At 46.7% G+C, this 17,782-nt stretch overlaps 7 protein-coding genes across 7 annotated transcripts; 4 read left to right on the top strand and 3 right to left on the bottom strand.

Annotated features, from left to right (window-relative positions):
* Positions 1 to 49: 49 nt before the first annotated feature.
* Positions 50 to 1,777, top strand: SPPG_08110 (uncharacterized protein). The gene is made up of 7 exons (XM_016756265.1): positions 50 to 134; positions 194 to 316; positions 377 to 571; positions 640 to 719; positions 779 to 899; positions 960 to 1,100; positions 1,162 to 1,777. The coding sequence occupies exons 1-7, from the start codon at positions 60 to 62 to the stop codon at positions 1,423 to 1,425; spliced, it is 999 nt and encodes a 332-aa protein (XP_016604562.1). The 5' UTR covers positions 50 to 59; the 3' UTR covers positions 1,426 to 1,777.
* Positions 1,635 to 3,830, bottom strand: SPPG_08111 (STE/STE20/FRAY protein kinase). Its single transcript, XM_016756266.1, has 10 exons — positions 3,665 to 3,830; positions 3,495 to 3,579; positions 3,313 to 3,434; positions 3,145 to 3,253; positions 2,963 to 3,086; positions 2,729 to 2,891; positions 2,556 to 2,657; positions 2,382 to 2,494; positions 2,210 to 2,316; positions 1,635 to 2,147 (listed from the first exon to the last, which is right to left on the bottom strand). Exons 1-10 carry the CDS (start codon positions 3,764 to 3,766, stop codon positions 1,915 to 1,917), a joined length of 1,260 nt encoding a protein of 419 aa, XP_016604563.1. The 5' UTR covers positions 3,767 to 3,830; the 3' UTR covers positions 1,635 to 1,914.
* A 104-nt stretch (positions 3,831 to 3,934) lies between these two features.
* Positions 3,935 to 5,591, top strand: SPPG_08112 (uncharacterized protein). The gene is made up of 8 exons (XM_016756267.1): positions 3,935 to 4,012; positions 4,080 to 4,161; positions 4,222 to 4,314; positions 4,376 to 4,473; positions 4,537 to 4,663; positions 4,728 to 4,922; positions 4,992 to 5,070; positions 5,139 to 5,591. The coding sequence occupies exons 1-8, from the start codon at positions 3,944 to 3,946 to the stop codon at positions 5,494 to 5,496; spliced, it is 1,101 nt and encodes a 366-aa protein (XP_016604564.1). The 5' UTR covers positions 3,935 to 3,943; the 3' UTR covers positions 5,497 to 5,591.
* On the bottom strand, positions 5,446 to 7,214 carry SPPG_08113 (26S protease regulatory subunit 6B). Its single transcript, XM_016756268.1, has 5 exons — positions 7,088 to 7,214; positions 6,141 to 6,998; positions 5,898 to 6,066; positions 5,756 to 5,832; positions 5,446 to 5,688 (listed from the first exon to the last, which is right to left on the bottom strand). Exons 1-5 carry the CDS (start codon positions 7,121 to 7,123, stop codon positions 5,596 to 5,598), a joined length of 1,233 nt encoding a protein of 410 aa, XP_016604565.1. The 5' UTR covers positions 7,124 to 7,214; the 3' UTR covers positions 5,446 to 5,595.
* Positions 7,215 to 7,799: 585 nt separating this feature from the next.
* On the top strand, positions 7,800 to 12,647 carry SPPG_08114 (HAD ATPase, P-type, family IC). The gene is made up of 11 exons (XM_016756269.1): positions 7,800 to 8,453; positions 8,593 to 8,791; positions 8,868 to 9,254; positions 9,313 to 9,482; positions 9,549 to 9,637; positions 9,699 to 9,763; positions 9,823 to 10,648; positions 10,713 to 11,364; positions 11,422 to 11,609; positions 11,674 to 11,856; positions 11,916 to 12,647. Exons 1-11 carry the CDS (start codon positions 8,007 to 8,009, stop codon positions 12,607 to 12,609), a joined length of 3,900 nt encoding a protein of 1,299 aa, XP_016604566.1. The 5' UTR covers positions 7,800 to 8,006; the 3' UTR covers positions 12,610 to 12,647.
* Positions 12,648 to 13,949: 1,302 nt separating this feature from the next.
* SPPG_08115 (NADH (or F420H2) dehydrogenase, subunit C) lies at positions 13,950 to 15,221 on the top strand. The gene is made up of 4 exons (XM_016756270.1): positions 13,950 to 14,093; positions 14,163 to 14,204; positions 14,300 to 14,882; positions 14,942 to 15,221. The coding sequence occupies exons 1-4, from the start codon at positions 14,021 to 14,023 to the stop codon at positions 15,030 to 15,032; spliced, it is 789 nt and encodes a 262-aa protein (XP_016604567.1). The 5' UTR covers positions 13,950 to 14,020; the 3' UTR covers positions 15,033 to 15,221.
* Positions 15,222 to 15,389: 168 nt separating this feature from the next.
* On the bottom strand, positions 15,390 to 17,765 carry SPPG_08116 (CAMK protein kinase; the record flags this gene model as incomplete). Its single annotated transcript, XM_016756271.1, has 17 exons — positions 15,390 to 15,464; positions 15,527 to 15,648; positions 15,713 to 15,828; positions 15,889 to 15,907; positions 15,977 to 16,043; positions 16,106 to 16,193; positions 16,257 to 16,297; positions 16,355 to 16,393; positions 16,460 to 16,495; positions 16,553 to 16,708; positions 16,764 to 16,894; positions 16,950 to 17,013; positions 17,083 to 17,138; positions 17,199 to 17,244; positions 17,305 to 17,382; positions 17,455 to 17,555; positions 17,618 to 17,765. The coding sequence occupies 17 exons, from the start codon at positions 17,763 to 17,765 to the stop codon at positions 15,390 to 15,392; spliced, it is 1,383 nt and encodes a 460-aa protein (XP_016604568.1).
* Positions 17,766 to 17,782: the final 17 nt, after the last annotated feature.

Here is a 17,782-nt window from a genome sequence, read left to right on the forward strand (position 1 = left end):
TATGACACATTGTTACCTTTTGCTCCAGCTGTGGGCCACTCCCAGCGATATCCCAGAAAATGGCCAAGATGGGTAACAATGGAGGTAACCGCAAGAACAAGAGCCGGCAAATAAAGAAGAGCCTGTTTGCACAAGTAGGGCTTACTATGTCTCAACGTCTAACTATCATGGAGCTTACTGGAAATTGCCGCAGTCTGGACAGAAAGGTGGTTTCAACAGCATGCAGGTGGAGCCTGGAATGCAAGGCATCATGGCTTTCTGCAGCATGAACAAGGAAAAGCAAGCAGTTGCGGAACTGAGAAACATTCTTGGCGAGGTGAGTCGTCACGTACGTTTCTGCCATTGCATGTCGGTCTATTTATTTTCTTTTTTCCAGTTTGCAGAGCAGCTCTACGGCCGAGAACATACCAGTGATGAGAGCACTATAAATGACTCTATCGCTGACGAGGAAAGCCAAGATGTAGCTGACATGCTGGACCAGGAACTGAAGCAACTAAAAAGCGAGAGGGAGGGCAAAGAAGAACAATTTCGTTGGCGCAAAACGAATATCGACTGTATGGTATTTCTGCAGGTAATTGATGCAGCTCAGCTTAGGGACACCATAGTATAGGCTCTTATCTGTAGGTAATTTATCCTCAGACCCATCATCCCATCGATCCCTCAGACTTCGTTTATCGGGTTCTCACCGATTTGCAAAACAAGAAGATCAAGCGGACAAGGTAATCAACAGATCTGTTGTCGCGAACCTGATCGCATGAGTTAATTTTACTTCCTGCAGATACACTATCAGGGTGCATCCCGTTCAAGAAACTTGTCGTGCCTACATGGATGACATCAAGCAATTGGCCCAACGGTTGTTGTCGCCATATTTTCATAAAGAGGGACTGTCACCCGTCCGAGTAAGCGCGCATATGACGTTCAATTTGTCTCTATGTCTGTGTTGACCATGCTACGAATAGTGGGCATGTGAGCCGAGAATCCGATGGAATGACAAAATAAAGAAAGATGAATTGATTATTGAGATTGCAAATGTGGTTGGTCAGAATCATGTGGTCAACCTTAAACAACCGGAGTTGACGGTGGTCATCGATATCTTTAAGGTGCTTTGAAGAGATTTATATTAGCAACGTGGTGGATAAACGACTGACCTCCTTTATTCAGAATATATGCGCAATGGCCGTTGTGCGCGATTACCCTGGGCTCAAAAAGTATAACCTCGAGAAAATCTTCGAAGCCGAGCAAGAAACTATCAAAGCACAACAGGGTGACGATGCTCCTAAATCACAGGAGCACGACGGGAAATCAGTGGATGACCCCGTGCAGGAAATTGATAACTCAGACAAGGCAGGGAAACGGAAAGTGGATGCCGTTGACGCTAAAAGAGAGACCGAAAGTTCTGCACCAATCAAGAAAACCAAAGTATAGAGCTGTGGGGATTGTCAGCACCGTGCTCACGGCTCGACTATCGCGCTAATCCGCTAGATCCAAGCGCACTTATTTAGTGTCGCCTTAACGTCGAATGTTAGGCGAGGCAACGGCCAATTGACCGCCAGCACTAAGTCTATAGTGACGATAGGTGGTTTACTTTCCATGGCTTCTGTAACATGTCTCGCTGTAACATCATCTGCAAGTCACCGGCCGATATATTTAAGTTTTTTATTGAATAAATTATATAGCTTGTAGCAACCGAGTGCAGATCTTGAAGATCTATATAATTTCAATGAGGCAGAGCGCACTATTCTCTTCAATGCTGTGGAGCAAATGCTCTGAAGGTGAAGGCCCTTTGGTACAGCCGTCCGAAATGATGCCCGGCGCATCATACGGTCGGCAACCAGGCGACTAACGGACTAGTGCAACTTAGATAATACAATACACTACATCCGGAGTCGCTGCCGCGAGTACCTGAACAATTATTCATGCAGGAACTACCTGATTATTGGCAACTGACAGCCTCTCCACGCTTCCTGCGACTGATTTATCGCGCGACGCATGAGGTGAGTTCTTCTTAGATCCCTTGCTAGCCTGTGATAACGCATGCAGCGACTGCGCTATAGAGAAGCTCCCCGTGCTCTGCTCTGCGTCCGTTTGGGTGTCATGCTGAGTGACATGCGGAGTTTCACTATACGTCGAAACCGTTGCGGTCGGGTCTTATGTCATGTAGTAGTGTCAGTCAAAACGCATGTACTCCACATCTTGCGAGAGTCCTGACCTTGTTTGTAACCACCTATTATGCGTTGCACAATGTGGGTCTCTAAGTAACGTGCGTTCCTTGCGCTCTTGAAGAAAACGTGCTCTGCTAGTTCACGGGCTGTTGGTCTGAAGATCGGCATTAAGGACTATGGTTAGCCAACGGTTTGGCAGGAGAAGGCAATTCTTTATACCTTCTGTTAGGGTCTTTTCGGATACAAGCGCTGACCATACGGTAAAAGTCTTTCGACAAAAGTTTCTCCGAAGCTACTGCGGGACAGGCATACTCTAGTTTGCTTAACAGAATCTGATGCCGTCTACACGTCAGTCGTCGAAGGGATAGATTCATAGAAGAAGCATCGTCTGACCTTCAACGGCGGCCAGTCGTCAAACGGAGTTCGGTTGAAAGCCAACTCCAACGCAGTTATACCAAAACTATATATGTCCGCTTTCTCGTTGTAATTCGAGTTCTTCCCCATGATGGAAATGAAAATCTTATTATAACTAGATTAGGACGTGTGGAAGAGAAGCGTAGACTCACTTGTGCCATAACCTCTGGAGCTGCCCATTCAATATTGTCGCCAACTAGCGAGAACACCGATTTGATGTACTCTCCCCCTTGGGCTAGGGACACCATATTACGGAGGCCCGTGAGGCGAATCTCTCCCCGCACGTCGAGAAGGATATTATCTGCACGAATATCACTGAAAGTATGATATGAACACCCGTTTTGGATGATTATTGTGCCATGCTATGGACCTCAGTATGCACATACTTATGTATCATTCTATTGTCGTGCATGTAAATGATAGCTTTTAGAACTTCTCGCATCACAGTGGCGACAACAGTGTCGCTAAAGCCTTCATGGATGTGGTTCCGCATGATATTCCGAAAAGTGCCTAAAAAATGCTAAATCAACGCCTCTGCGTGGAACTAATGTAACACTTTACAACGCACCCGCTCTCATGGGATACGTTACATTCCACATGCGTTCGTTCTCAACAAAAGTTGTCCAATACGGTAAGATATTGCGGTGTTTGCAAAGATTCGTGTTTCGCACGGTGCGCTGTTATGCACAAAGATGAGTTTCTGTTTCCAACATGACCCTAAGCATGGTTCACATACAATCAATTCGTCGATGAGCTCGTAGTCTGGGGACAGGGTCAGGTCGGTGTATTTGAGCGCAACATACTCGCCAGTGGGTATATGTCGCGCCAGATACAAGTATGATATGTCATCGACACCCCCTAGAGATATGAAGATTTGATACTTTTGCCATTGTTGAAAACGAACAAGTTTCCGCATACCGATATCGCTCAACAGCTCGTAGTCTTGTATGTCGTTCGTATACTGATGTCTACGCTGAGACTTTTTGCTCTGAAATATCCCTGACTGGCTGACGATGGAGAGATTGAGTAATGCTTTGAGTGCAGTACGAAATGAACTGCCTGTGAGGAACGCAAAATGCTCGACGCACCAGAGTTGACCCTGACGATGGCTGACGTTGTCGCGGTACCTGTGTATCGCCAGTAGCCTGACGATCTCGCTTCGAATGCCCCTCTGTCTTTCCTCCTTCCATAGGTAATCCCTACTGGTCTATGTCGAGGATGGACTAGGAATTGCTGAGACTTCGTCAATTTCGGGGTGAAGTCCCCACGCTGACTAAGCAATCGGTCGTGTCTTGATGTTATAACTAACACTTTGCAGTACGATGTTCTGCTCGCAAACTTTACATTAAACAACAATGGAGGCTTCGATGTCATCTCGAGCAGCTTTACTGCTCCAAAGAGAGCAGTATCGACTTCGAAAGGCTGATAAGTGTTGGGTGAGTGGAAGAGCAACGTTTCAAAGCTCATGGATTTATTAGCTCGAGCTCAATCACATATGAACAGGGGATTGAGACGTCTATAGTAAAAAACGACATCTTTCATTGGCAAGCAACAATAGAAGGATTGCCAAACACACCATGGGAAGGTGCGAAAAGCGGAAAAATGGAACGCTGTTCTTCTTCTTACTCCCTCGTCGTGCACATAGGGGGGCTATTTAAAATTGAAATGTTTTTCGATGAAGAGTATAACGAGAAGCCACCGGAAATCTACTTTATGACTGTCCCCTTTCATCCTAATGGTCAGTCATTCAGATAACATATAATATTTTTATGGATATGTCCGCTGACCGGTCTTAACAGTGGATATGAACACCGGTCGGCCCTGTGTACCCTTCCTTGAAGACTCGAATGAATGGGACCCTGAGACTCCAATATTGAGCATTCTTGTGTACTTGCAAGTACGTTGTGAGAAAAACTTATCAAGCTTGTACATTGTGAAGCATTGCTGGACTCATCAACAGGCTATTCTTGCAAATCCAGGGCTAGATCGCCCAGTAAACATAGCGGCAAGTGAGATATACACGAGCTCACCACGGCTGTACGATCAGCTTGTCAGGGACTGTGTGATCGCAAGTCGTCGGATCAATGGTAAAGTGAAAGTTACAATGCACTTCTCTGCTTCATACCTTGACTTGCGTCGGCGCACATTCAGTCGGACTGGCACCCTTTGAAGAAGAGGAGTACCTGAACCAGACTTCCAGTGATAAGGAGCTTAAAACAATCAGTCCCATAATACCAGCGCACAGTTTGACGCAGCCATATATCCGAACGATAAGTTTTGATGATTATTACGAATTTTGGAAGTCGCTCGCCACGTCAATACCTCAGAAACCCAGTAAACCGGGCGGTACGTCCATTAGGCAGTCATAGAACATAAAATGCGATTCTTAATGACTGCTATCCATGCATTATTCAGGTCCTCGAATACCAGATGAGTTGATGTTTCCGAGTCAATCCAAGGTTTCGGAAGATCAATTTCGAGAGATGATGGAAAGGTGAGGTCTCAGCATCCAAGGGGCCTCGGATCACTGGATGCTAAAGGACAACTATATGACTTCCGCAGACAAAGAGATCTGTGGTTTGGCAGATTTCAAAGAAAAGCTGTACAGAAGAAACCAGAGCAACAGTCGAAAACGGCGAGAATAGACGCAATGAGACGAATCTACAGTATGAAAGAAAGCGATGACTCAAAATCAGAACAAATAGATAATCGAAGAACCCAGAGGGTCGAGGAGACACACTGGGATGGGGACTCGGGCCACCAAATTGACATGGCTCCGCTTGGAGGGGAGTCCGTGTTGGACGATCGATGGATCAAGCCCAAGGAGCATATTCACTCCGATGATTGGGAACGCGAGGCGGACGATCTGTTGAATTGGACGGCCCAGTTGGCGCATCCACCATCTGATCATATTACATAATGTGATGGAACTAGAAGGACACAGGATGTCTCTCAAAGCCAGTGGAGTTTATGTGCAAATAATATGGTTCATGGAATATATTAGTTGAACAGGGGACCACTAATGGTAGAACTCCAACTCCGTGTCTGTCTTCTTGACATTAGCGCGGTACGCCTTCTCGATGTCCTTCGAGAGGACTACATAGCGGTTGGCCTACAGGTGACGGGAAACATTAGGTGGACTCCTACCATATGGTACACAGGTATATAGGCGAACATACCCGCACTGCGAACATTCCCGCTTGTTGGCAAATAGACGCAATTTCAGCCCCACTGAGCTTGTCCGGCCTCGAGACAACTAAAAATAGAGTAGTTCATCATGGTGTCATCAATGGGTTATGCATTCACACACGGGACCCTTACATTCCTCCAGATCCACCTCCTCCGACAAATTCATCTTTGATGTTATTGTTGAGAAAATCATTCGTTTCTGCCGACGATCAGGAGTAGGGAACTCAATCTTTCGGTCAAGTCGACCTGGCCGTAAGAGTGCTGGGTCAAGGGTATCTGCCCGATTCGTGGCCATGATCACCTGCAAAGGCGATGGAATGAACGTTTCTTAGCATTTGCATCAAACGTGGGTCCTACGCCTTATTCAGCACGCACCTTAACATTGGACGTCTGATCAAAACCGTCCATTTGGTTCAGAAGCTCCAATAGAATACGCTGGACTTCCCGATCCGCTCCGGTTTGAGCGTCAAACCGTTTCGTCGCAATGGCATCAATTTCATCGATGAAGATAATCGCAGGAGAGTTTTCTCGAGCAAGTCGGAAGACGTCCCGTACCATACGTGGCCCTTCTCCCAAGTATTTTTGCACAAACTCGGATCCATTCACTCGGATGAACGATGCCGTGGTGTGATGAGCAACCGCTTTGACCAACATTGTTTTTCCAGTCCCTGGTGGTCCATAAAGCAATACACCGCGTGGAGGGTCAATACCAATTTGTCGGTACAAGTCAAAATGCGTAAGAGGTAACTCCACGGCTTCCCGGATCTCCTGTTTCTGGATATCTAACCCTCCAATATCCTGATACGTAACGTCCGGTCTTTCTTGATCACTCAACATAGAGATACTGCTATCTGCCTCCGGAGGCAAAACATCAACGAGGGCATTTGAATGTCTGTGCAGTGCAACGGACGCGCTCGGTTTCAAGAGCTCCCGGTCGATGGTGGAAAGGATCCGAACGACATAGTTTGAACCAGTCGTTGAGCCAACAATACCCGTGTGCTGATCAATTGGCTCCAAGAATTGCCCGATCACCAACGGTACAGATTGAATACGCTTAACCTCTTCTTGCGCCCGTATGAGTTCCCGTTTCAAGTTCTTTTGCTCGTCCTTTATGTACTCTTCTTGTAGAGAGAGGAATTCCAAGTGTCTCTGTAGCTTTTTCAATTTCGTGTACAAATCTTCCTCACTCATATCCTCAACCAGCTCTGCTTTGGCAGCGGCATATACATTGTCCTGCATGAAATGCCCATCGTTAACAGTTGTCGCAGTTGACGTGATTTGTGAACAACCCGGACGGAGGTTTCAAGCCAGACTATACGTACACCATCAACAGGAACCTTGATGCCAATATCTTCCATTATGGCCGTCCGTAGTGTTGAATGATGTTATGATGGCCGTTTGGGCGTTTTTTGTTTGCAAGATTGCGGATGGATGTTGGTTTCTGTTTCTGTTGTCGACGCGTCATTACTGCAAGAACCAGGAGAGTCACGTGTCACATCCAGATGGGAGGAGTTTTGGAGGTCGTAAAAACATTGGCGACTGCCTTTGGATGGTTTCTTCACGTCACCAATATCGTTGAAGAAACTTGCAAAATAACCTCGATGATTGGATCATGTTATTCTAGCTATCTTGACCACATATGTGAGCATGAACAATAAATCGTTCATGTCGCGGGCGTCAGCAATTTGATGCAGCCAAGCGTGTATTCAACTTAACGTCGAGTCCTTTGATGCTTCTATCATGGCCACGAGCAGCTTTTTCTTGGTCTATTAGACTAGAAGCGCTTGCCTTCTGCCGCCCTCTTTTTTCTTTAAATTTCATGGCATTCCATCACAATGAAGCTTGCGGTTCAAGTTATCTCGATGGTGTTGCGATGGACATTGGGTCCCCGCTGCTCTGTTCATAGTATACCAAGGGTGCAGCAGGTGGGATGGCCCAAAGCCATTTTTGCCACGGGCTCATAGTTCTGGAAGGACAGCACCGAACTATGATGGATTTTGTTCTTATACGCGTTCGGTCGCGGTTGGCTGAGTTTTGACTCTGCGTGCGGAGAAGTTTGTGGCATCATGAGCAAACACGCTTGGCCATGCTGAGAGAAGGTCTTACTTCTGCATTGTTGGTAGGCATACGGTTTTGGCCCACCTGACGTGGCCTGTGATTTCAGATAGTTCAAGGCAACCCTTGTTGTCGTCGGGGAATTGTATTCAACCAAACTCGACTTCAAGTTCGACGGAGACCAGCATGCAGTCTCTATTTTCGTCTCGGAAAGAGCGCAAACGGGAACAACAGTTAAGACTGGCTCCAGCTGCTGCCAGTGAAGATGCTTCCCATTTGCCACCAGAGTATCTTTCTATTTTCGCACTTTCAAAGTCTTCCCCGGGATTGTTCCTTTACGTTGCGCTCTCTATCCTGTCATGTGGCATTCTGGCATTGGTGGGACGATGGTATCCAGAAGTGCGAGTTCGGTTGATGCGGAAACGCGCGCAAAGTTTCCGGGAGGCAGAGTTTGTGATTGTAAAAGGACGAAACGGTCGCTGGACAGAGATTGAAGTACGGCGGGATATGGGGCTTCAAATGTTCCAATCAAGCGGGACAGATGATAAGAGCGTAGTGGAGGAAAGAGCGATGATTTGGTTCGAATATAGAAAACAGAGATACATCTATCGAGAGGCATTCTCTTCGTTTCAGGTAAGAATCAAGCCCGCGTGATGGGGATATGAATGATACTGGCAGAAACCGTCAGGCATCTGGATAATTTTTCAGCTTATGATGCAACTGGGCAATGTCTGTTCGAATCATTGATACCGATTCATTTCCCTTCGTTCAGCGCCACAATCCTAGACTGAGAAAATCATGTATGGAGATACACCAGCTACGCGGTGGTCTATCTGAAGAGGAAGCCTCAGTCTGTTTAAATCAGAATGGCCCCAATCACATTGATATTGACGACCTTCCCATTATCAACATGTTACTGGACAAGATCATCCATCCCTTCTACCTATTCCAAGTCTTGTCAGTCATTGTCTGTGAGTGCATTTGCCGGTAGCAGCAGCGCCTAGCATGCGTAACCTTTCTTTAACCGTCCACTTTGGTTATTGACAGGGATGCTTGAAGCATACTACACTTACGCCCTTCTCATATTAATCATGAGCTGCTCGTCAATCGCCTGGGAGCTGTATTCTGCGAAACAGAATGAGAAGAATTTACGCAATCTGGTGAAGGTCGAACATATTTGCAGGGTAATACGCGATGGTCGGACGGTGGAGGTACCTGCAGCGCAACTGGTTGTGGGGGATGCGGTAATACTGGAAAACATCCGAGGGGCTCCGGTGGTAGCCGACATGGCTTTGGTGCAAGGAGAATGCGTTGCCGATGAGTCAACTTTGACTGGAGAGTCAATCCCCGTTGTCAAAACGCAGTTACCATTCGTCGATGCTCCTGGAAAGGTTTACTCTCCAGATCGGCACAAGAGCAACACCCTTTTTGCAGGTTGATAATCTTATGCGGAGCTGATGATTGACCATTCGGTGCTGATTGCTGCGTTTAGGGTCGGTCATTGTGGAGGTTAAGGTTAAGTGCGATGTGATGACTGCGACGAGCCCTAGAAATCTTTTTGGAGAAGAAGAGCCACAAAGTGCAATTGCCATTGTGACATCCACAGGGTTCGCTTCCACGAAGGGCGAATTATTTCGTTCAATCCTTTTTCCGGATCAGATTGTGAGAACCTCATCTTTCATTTTCAGTTATACCTCGTATTAACACCCCCTCTCATACCTACCTTAGGAATTCAAATTCTACCGAGATGCCTACAAGTTCTTGGCCATCCTCGGCATGGTCGCGGTGGCAGCCTTTATAAATAGGCTGATCTATGGGTAAGTCTCTCACTTCTTGATTTTAGGCATCTGTTGATCCATATCAATCACCGGGACAAAGGTTACGGAATAGGTTACCCTCACATGCGATTGTACTGTCTTGTCTGGACCTCATCACCATCGCAGGTGAGCTATGGAAAACTTGAATTTTTCTCAAAGCGCACGCGGTAATCGATGTCATCCAGTTCCCCCCGCGTTGCCTCTGATTTTGACAGTCGGCATTGGATTTTCTCTTGACCGTTTGAAAAGACAGTCCATATTTTGTATCGATCCCGAGCGAATCAACCTAGCTGGTCGTGTCAACATTATGGCTTTCGATAAGACGGGGACCCTCACAGAGTCTTCCCTGAGATGGGTTGGCATCGAGGCAGCCAATGATGGAATGTTTGTTGGGTTTTCCAACAATACAGGCGGGGAGTCCAGAATGGAACGAGTGCTCGCTACATGCCATGGTATCAACAATGTTCATGAACGGCTTGTCGGGCACCCTGTGGACGTGGAAATGTTCCGGAAGACAGGTTGGAGCCTAGACCAGAGGGAGCAGTCTACCTATATCAACGGACAACCTGTACCACTAGCGGCAGTCATTGTGCCCCCAGAAGCGGACAAATCCACATATCACATCCTTAGACGTTTCGAATTTGATGCTCATCTTCAGAAGAGTTCGATAGTTGCGATAGCAGCCGACGGCGCGAGTCTCTTTTCGTGCACGAAGGGCTCTCCAGAAGCAATTCGAAATATATGTCGACAGGAGTCCATTCCAATGAATTTTCATGCGGTATACAGGCGCTATGCTGCCCAAGGATATTACATCATTGCTTGCGCAACGAAAGAGCTGACGGGCATTCTGTCTGATGAGCCGACACCCAGTGAAATCGCGAATTTGCGACGAGAACAGGTGGAAAGAGACGTAATGTTCGCGGGATTCTTATTGCTTCAAAATCAAGTGAAGGAGGAGAGTGTTCCTACAATTGCGATGTTAAGAAAAGCTCACATTCGGTCAATTATCATGTGAGTAGCTGTAAGTGCGTTGTGTTTTTGCTCAGATTCAGCTTGCTCAACTGCCACTGAGCAGCACAGGAGACAACGCATTGACAGCGATTCATGTGGCTCGTCAGCTGGATCTCTGCCATAAAGTCCTGCTCATTGACGTCCATGAAGACAACGTTGTTTTCACACAGGTGCAAGACGAACCTGACATTGAGACAATGAGCCTGCACAGTGCCACTCCACGGCGACACGTTAGTACTGGGTCCTTATCCAGTCGCCAACGTCCTGAGGAATTTGCACAAGCTGCTAGTGCTCCGGATGCAACCGACGACGAACGCAGTCACCCTATTGAAGATCTGACAAGACATTTGACTCATGTAATGGATCAAGTGGACATTGCAGTCACCGGTGCTGCCCTCGACGCTATCATTGGGAGATACGAAGCAACATTTGCGAATTGGCTGGCAGGCCGGGCGAGGATATTCTCGAGGACAAAGCCCAGTCAAAAGACCTGGATTGTGGAACGTTTGAAACGGCAAGGAAATTATGTTGGTATGTGTGGGGACGGCACCAATGATTGTGGAGCTTTGAAGGCTGCGCATGTTGGATTGGCGTTATCGGATGCAGAAGCTTCAATAGTGTCGCCTTTCACGTCTGCACGGAAGTCGGTGTCGGACGTCGAAAAGCTGTTTAGAGAAGGGCGCTGTGCGCTGGAAACATCCTTTACTGCTTTTAAGGTATGTGAGAAGGTGATATTACTGGAGATGCTGTAGTAACCAACTGGCTTTCGATAGTACATGATTATGTATCCAATCATCCAGGTGTTCCTCGTTGCAACCCTGTACCAACTGGGAACTGATATGTCAAACAATCAATTCCTTTTTGATGACCTCGCAATCGTGCTAGCACTGTCCCTTCTCATGCTATATACTGGTCCTGCCCTTCACCTGGAGCGGGACCGCCCAACCGATGATCTTTTTAGGTTTGTACTGGTCAATCCGGCGTGTTTAACGAGATCCGATTACTGATAATGAAGGATGCAATAGCCCCATCATTCTGGTTTCCATAGGCGGACAGTTTCTCATCAACGTGGCCTTTTTCATTGCATGTGTGGCAATGCTGCTCAAGAGCCAATGGTTTTGCTCAGTGTCCAAGGCAGCGGAAGGATTGGACGAGACCTTCCGTCCCATCAATAGTACATCAACCAACTTTACCTGGGCCTGCTATCCGTGAGTAAACCAGGGCCGAAAAACACATGAACTCTGTCTAATTTTTGTGATTGAACTAGTATCGACCCTGTTGCGGACATTCACGACTCAACCATTAGCAAATCTTACGAAAACACTGTTTTGTGGCTATATACGCATTTTCAATTTGCCATTTGCGCTCTGGCCTTTTCAATTACCAGAACCTACCGTCGACCTTTTTGGACAAACACTCCCTACGCCACGTACTTGCTTTTGCTATTCTGCATTTTGACAGGCATGCTTCTTTCCTTGGGGAGAGCGGGATCCGGGTACGAATTTATGGCTCGCTTGTTCGATCTCCGGACCGGGGTACCGGATGATTTTCGATTTGCTGTTTGGTGTATAGCCATGGCAAATCTTGGCTGTGCGCTCATATTTGAAGCTGTCGTAGTCAACGGTTTTGTCCGAAAGTGGGTGGCACGTCAAGAAGATCTAAAAAAGCAGGCCAAAGATCTGAAACGGGAGCGAAGCGTTGGTATCGGGGTAGTTGAAGATACTGGAATCCTGGACGTACAAACAGGAAGATGGGGAGGTGCCGGTGGATCTTTTGGGCGAATTATGTCGTTTGGATGGTGGGGTACCATTCCAGAAGAGGATAGAATTAGTCACGAATTTGAGATGAGCCAAGTGGAACGGCATAACCCTGTTGAGGATTTCTATGATGCAGAAGATGAGAATGTATTCGTAGGAGGAGATTCGGAGGAGAGTCTCAGGCTGGTTGGTGCGCTTCGATAATATTTATTGCACGTTCCCGCCATGAAACTTAAAATTATAAGCTCAAACAATCCTTTTACAATTCTGCTGCCAGCTTTGCTAACAAATGTGTTAAGTAATCTATGACCACGTGATCGATCGCTAATGCACCAGCCAATCATATTCCTAGCTGTTTTTTTGCAATGCCGGCAGCTATAAAAGCAAAGTCCATCGACTCATGTCCTCCTCCTCAATGTCCTCGAGTTTTACAGGTGAGTTCAAGAGACATATCAAGGCTGGACAGCGTCTCGTGGGGATGAGACCAAAAAAGACATTTGCACGTCAGGAGGAGCCCTCTTGGAGGGTGATGACTGACCAATATCTATACCCAAATTTCTGAACACGACAAATATCTTGGAGGGGTGGCAGAGACTTTCAAGGTTCTTGGCTGATAAATAAATTGTTGTGTTTATCTAGATCCATACCACGCACTCTAGAAAGCGGTGATGTCTTCACTGGTAAAGGAAGATTGACTGATGAGAATCTTTCGCGAGGAACGAGCTATTCCTGCGCTCTCACTCAATGGTTCCTTACCAAGTGTCAAGCCACTGCACCGAATGTCACGACGTATTCGATTGTACAAGAAAGCAGTTAAGGTAGGCTGAGGTTCGTAGTGACTTGGGTCATTGCGCAAGTCGTCGAGGATGAAGTTTTTGTTTCCAATTCGCAGTTTCCACCAAAAGGGCGATTAGACCGGGGCTAAATTGCGTAACTATGAGAGGGAACCATCTTGTGTTGTGCTCTTTGCCTTCATGAGACCTTTGCAGTAGCTGCGTGTTTTGGCCCTCCCTCATGCTGGTACAAGCACCTTCCTTGGATGTCTGATGACGACTTGCGCAAGGGTGCCTTTAATTGGGTTGTGCTCTGATTCAATCTAATTTGATTTTGGTATTTTAGGTAAGAAGGATGTAAGTTTGACTGGAAACTATTGCCAGATAGGGGGGTTGTGAAATCTTGGGATGTATTAATAGTAAACTAGAGATATGAATAAAACAATCAGCAGTTTCCAATACAGAATAAACAAAGCAAACTCGCGAGACATCTTTATCGTCGCTACTACATGTCCATACACAGTGAATGTTGCTTCCCGCGTATTGCATAGCGCGTTGCTGCCAAGAATGCCGATGGTTGTCTGCTGTGAACCACCAGCAGCTGTATTCAGTCGTGCTGGGAGAGTGTTGCCCGTTGCTTTGACTTTAGGGCCCATGTCCAAAAGTAAAAGGTTCATGAAAGATTGCCCATCAAAGGCTTGCTGCGTGAGTTTGACCGACATGCACGTGACCATTTCTATGAGCTGTGCCTCCGCAACCCACTTTTGATTGAGCACCTCGAGTCGGCGAGACGCCTACCGACTTTACGCTTTTGCTTGCGATCTCGTGCTGTCAAGGAAAAGATGTCTGCTCTGGCAATCCTTCGTGCGGCAAGACTTCGGGCTCCGTCCATAATGAAGACTGCTGCCGCTCGAAGTACGTTTTTCATTTCGGCGCATGATGACGGCTTGGTATTTTTTTTAAACTTGCTTTGGTACTCTACAGATGCTCCATCCCCACTTTTTTTCCACTCAACGGCACGAGCAGGTATGTTTGCCCAAAGTCCGACGGACACTATGCGTTGGTTCAATCGGCAATCGGCAAAGCCTATGTTATGGAAACTCACGAGTTTTATCACACAGCGTATGCAACCGAGCAGAAGCCCCCTACCCAATCCTCGGAATTGCATGAATACGGCCGTTTTATCGTTTCCTGTCTGCCAAAGTACATCCAACAATTCTCCATTTACAAGGACGAACTTACGCTCTATGTCGCTCCTACTGCTTTGATTCCCACAATGCTTTTCTTGCGTGACCACACTGCGTGTCAATTCAAGCAGATTGCCGACATTGCGGGTGTAGATTATCCCAGCCGCTCCAACCGCTTCGAAGTCGTGTACAACATGCTTTCTCTGCGCTACAACACTCGTATCCGGGTCAAGACCTACGCGACGGAAGTTTCACCTGTCCCGTCTGTGACGTCCTTGTTTCCTGGTGCCAACTGGTTTGAGAGGGAGGCCTACGATATGTACGGAATTTACTTTGTGAACCACCCAGATTTGAGGAGGATCTTGACGGATTACGGCTTTGAGGGACACCCGATGCGTAAGGATTTCCCATTGACCGGATATGTGGAGGTTCGCTATGATGATGAGAGGAAGAGGGTCATTGCCGAGCCGTTGGAACTATCCCAACACCTTCGTGCGTTTGAATACCAGTCTCCATGGTGCGTAATTTGAACTATAGAGAATTTGAAGCAAGCACCCACTCACCGACATTCTTTAGGGAACAAACTGGCCCTGGTGTGCCCCAACCAACACTCCTGCAAAAGAGTGAACCATCTGAGACCCCAAAGGATGCCAAGCCAGCGCAGTAGATGGGATGTGTGGCACTATGTAGAAGTGGCAAAAATATCTGTTTAAAGACGCGACAGAACGTGCCTGGCGGTCGGATAATACCTGTTTGGCGGACACTGAACCTTTTGGCGTGGAATGAAGGGTAGTATTTACATATATCTGTCAAAAGAAAGTCATGAACTCATACACTACGCAAAGTGGAGAACCGCGTCATTGTTCAAAGTTTGATATTTCGGGCAATTCTGCCATAAACCACAGGAATAGGCAATGTTTCTATAGGTGATGATACCATGCGGAGAACAGGTAATACGAAAAAGAGGGAACTTCCAACATGTACGCCGTATTTAACTAAAAGGAGTTGAATCTGGGTCGAAATACTAATGGGTACCAAACGGCAAGTCCTCTCCATTGCTCCGAAAACGTGCGGCAGCAGCTTCAGACTTTCTCAACATCTAGGAGCAGGTGTTGATGATAAAAACATTGTGCAGAGGCGAGTTTTGGCTGCACAAATTACCCTAGCGTATAGTCGACAGAGTAAGTCCTCTTGACTTGCGATCCAAGGGTGCTGGAGGGCTTGTTCCACTGTGAGTCGCCTTTCCGGGTCAATCTCCAGGAGGCGGCAAATGAGGTCTTTTGCTATTCAAAATGAGGTTAGACATAATGGGGCGGTCAAGCGTGGGAATTTGCACCCAATTTTCACCATCGTTGCTGACATGCCTCCACTCTGGTCCTCCAAAGTCGAACTCTGCTTCTCGTATGCGTTTACTGAGTTCTGTCGGGTTGTCGTCAGTACCAAATGGCAGGTAGCCACCAAGCCTATACATGATTATTTTTAGTCATTTGTTTAGAACTTCATCGATCATTTACGACACCGACAGGGTATAGAGCAAGACACCTTTAAATTTGACAAGATTAATCAACTCCAAACTCTGCCAAACTTGCTGGCCAACAGCCAAATACGTACCTAATGACCAACAATCCACTCGTTTTGAATAGCCTCCTTTAACATTACTGTCAAGTACTTCTGGGGCCTATTCTGCTGCGTCAGCACTGACTTGTCAAGGTATCGATCTCTATTTTCTTGCAAGCGTACCAAGTAGCTAAATGTCCCACATTTTGTTCGCATGCGCTCTAGGGATGTTCCCAGCATTTTGGCCATTCCAAAATCTGTGATTATCAGTCTGTCGTCGGGTGGACATCAGTGATAACAATGGGGATATTTCCGCGACTAAAGATGCTCGTACCGACTGAAAGGCTTTGGCGATTCGAGTAGAAGGTTCTCTGGCTGTATGCCCCTTTAGAATATGAATACTTGCATTGTAAGCATCACGAAGCGGCAAACCTTCAAATCTCTATGCGTAATATTCATTCCGTGAAGGTACTTTAAGGACAGTTTCTGTTAACTGATGTGAAATCCTTCTGTTCAGGCTGAACTTGTTCCTCGTACCTTTACCGCCAACAGTATTTGGTAAAAGATAAATTTCTGTTGTGCTGGATATCAGTTGAGCGTTGGAATCTTTTGCGGGGGAGTGGAACCAACCGCTTCATGCTCTTGAACGCCATCGGTATGCAGGATGTAGTCGAAAAGCTCTCCTCCCGTTACTCGTGTGAGAAAGATGCACACAAACTCTTCTGTATGTACAACGTCCTTGACTTGAACAATGTTTGGGTGTTTGACGCTTTTCAGTATAGAAATCTGCATATTTGGCACTTAGAAATTGTATGTGCTGCAAACTCGTCTGCTTCCTTACCTCCTGCTCGATCACACTATCGCTACTATGTTTATGCTCTTCGCGATTCCCTTTACTGGACTTTGCCTTTCGTTTGTCGATGATCTTGCATGCCAACCGTTCGCAGGTATCAAGATCAATCGCCAGATAAACTATAACAGAGGTTATTCGGGATTGATAGGCCACCTGCCAAGCACTGGGAATTACCTGTTGCAAATGACCCCGCTCCTAGAGTTTGCGTCTCGAATATATAGTATCTGTTGTTGATAATCTGCAAACGTGATTTCGACAATGGTTGTGAATTAGTTATAAGTATCTTGATCAACAGACACAACACCACCTGGCGGTTCGTATCTTCAAAAGAGGGATCATCGAGCAAATTGTAGAACACAAAGTCTGCGTCGTCTCAGTTGATGACTTTAACAGGTGCCGCGATCCGAAGTGATGTGAACTTACATTGGTCCCATTTGATCTCAATTTCTGCCCGGTTTGTTAAAGACGCCTGATAGGAAAAGTATTACCCCAGCCGTGGAAGGTAGGGGGGAAAACGCGCAATCTGCACCTTTTGCTTGACGATCCGTCTCCCATTCACCAGTGTTCCATTGAAACTAGTGTCTTGAAGACAAGGCATATCCTCCACCTGAGCATACAAATGAACCAGAATATATCGCACTCGGATAATGTCATCTTAAAACTTTTCTGTGCGTCTTACCAATCGAATACGGCAGTGCTTCTTCGAACAGCTCGGACAATCGTCCACAACAATGTCAGCATCTTTCGAGCGTCCGATGATGTACGAGTCTTTCACTAAATCTGCATTCATCGTAAGGACCCTATGCGTCTGTAACATTAAGACCAATAAGATAGGAAGGCACCTATAACTTTAGTTCTGCCGTTCAGACAGACTAGCCGGCCCCAGGGTTTGTCCATGTTCAACCGTTTTGACGGTGTCCTGGGTTCTTCTACGTCATGGTCCGTCAGCGGCTGGGTATAATCTAATAAAGGGTCGTAACGCATATGCATGGCTGGCGAACCAAAGA

Source organism: Spizellomyces punctatus (assembly GCF_000182565.1).
Source record: "Spizellomyces punctatus DAOM BR117 chromosome Unknown supercont1.19, whole genome shotgun sequence".
NCBI classification, from domain to species: domain Eukaryota; kingdom Fungi; phylum Chytridiomycota; class Chytridiomycetes; order Spizellomycetales; family Spizellomycetaceae; genus Spizellomyces; species Spizellomyces punctatus.

Excerpts from the sequence above, each read along its gene's own strand:
- SPPG_08110 (XM_016756265.1), top strand. The coding sequence starts at position 60 with ATGGCCAAGATGGGTAACAATGGAGGTAACCGCAAGAACAAGAGCCGG. Across the intron at positions 720-778 it reads AAGAAGATCAAGCGGACAAG|ATACACTATCAGGGTGCATC; the intron begins GTAATCAACAGA and ends TACTTCCTGCAG. Across the intron at positions 1,101-1,161 it reads TGGTCATCGATATCTTTAAG|AATATATGCGCAATGGCCGT; the intron begins GTGCTTTGAAGA and ends TCCTTTATTCAG.
- SPPG_08111 (XM_016756266.1), bottom strand. The coding sequence starts at position 3,766 with ATGGAAGGAGGAAAGACAGAGGGGCATTCGAAGCGAGATCGTCAGGCT. Across the intron at positions 3,580-3,664 it reads CATCGTCAGGGTCAACTCTG|TCAGGGATATTTCAGAGCAA; the intron begins GTGCGTCGAGCA and ends ATCGTCAGCCAG. Across the intron at positions 3,254-3,312 it reads AGCTCATCGACGAATTGATT|CGCACCGTGCGAAACACGAA; the intron begins GTATGTGAACCA and ends TGTGCATAACAG.
- SPPG_08112 (XM_016756267.1), top strand. The coding sequence starts at position 3,944 with ATGTCATCTCGAGCAGCTTTACTGCTCCAAAGAGAGCAGTATCGACTT. Across the intron at positions 4,315-4,375 it reads TGTCCCCTTTCATCCTAATG|TGGATATGAACACCGGTCGG; the intron begins GTCAGTCATTCA and ends CGGTCTTAACAG. Across the intron at positions 4,664-4,727 it reads CGCAAGTCGTCGGATCAATG|TCGGACTGGCACCCTTTGAA; the intron begins GTAAAGTGAAAG and ends GCGCACATTCAG.
- SPPG_08113 (XM_016756268.1), bottom strand. The coding sequence starts at position 7,123 with ATGGAAGATATTGGCATCAAGGTTCCTGTTGATGGT. Across the intron at positions 6,999-7,087 it reads TCAAGGTTCCTGTTGATGGT|GACAATGTATATGCCGCTGC; the intron begins GTACGTATAGTC and ends CATTTCATGCAG. Across the intron at positions 6,067-6,140 it reads ATCAGACGTCCAATGTTAAG|GTGATCATGGCCACGAATCG; the intron begins GTGCGTGCTGAA and ends TCGCCTTTGCAG.
- SPPG_08114 (XM_016756269.1), top strand. The coding sequence starts at position 8,007 with ATGCAGTCTCTATTTTCGTCTCGGAAAGAGCGCAAACGGGAACAACAG. Across the intron at positions 9,483-9,548 it reads TCCTTTTTCCGGATCAGATT|GAATTCAAATTCTACCGAGA; the intron begins GTGAGAACCTCA and ends TACCTACCTTAG. Across the intron at positions 9,764-9,822 it reads GGACCTCATCACCATCGCAG|TTCCCCCCGCGTTGCCTCTG; the intron begins GTGAGCTATGGA and ends GATGTCATCCAG.
- SPPG_08115 (XM_016756270.1), top strand. The coding sequence starts at position 14,021 with ATGTCTGCTCTGGCAATCCTTCGTGCGGCAAGACTTCGGGCTCCGTCC. Across the intron at positions 14,094-14,162 it reads GAAGACTGCTGCCGCTCGAA|ATGCTCCATCCCCACTTTTT; the intron begins GTACGTTTTTCA and ends GGTACTCTACAG. Across the intron at positions 14,883-14,941 it reads TTTGAATACCAGTCTCCATG|GGAACAAACTGGCCCTGGTG; the intron begins GTGCGTAATTTG and ends GACATTCTTTAG.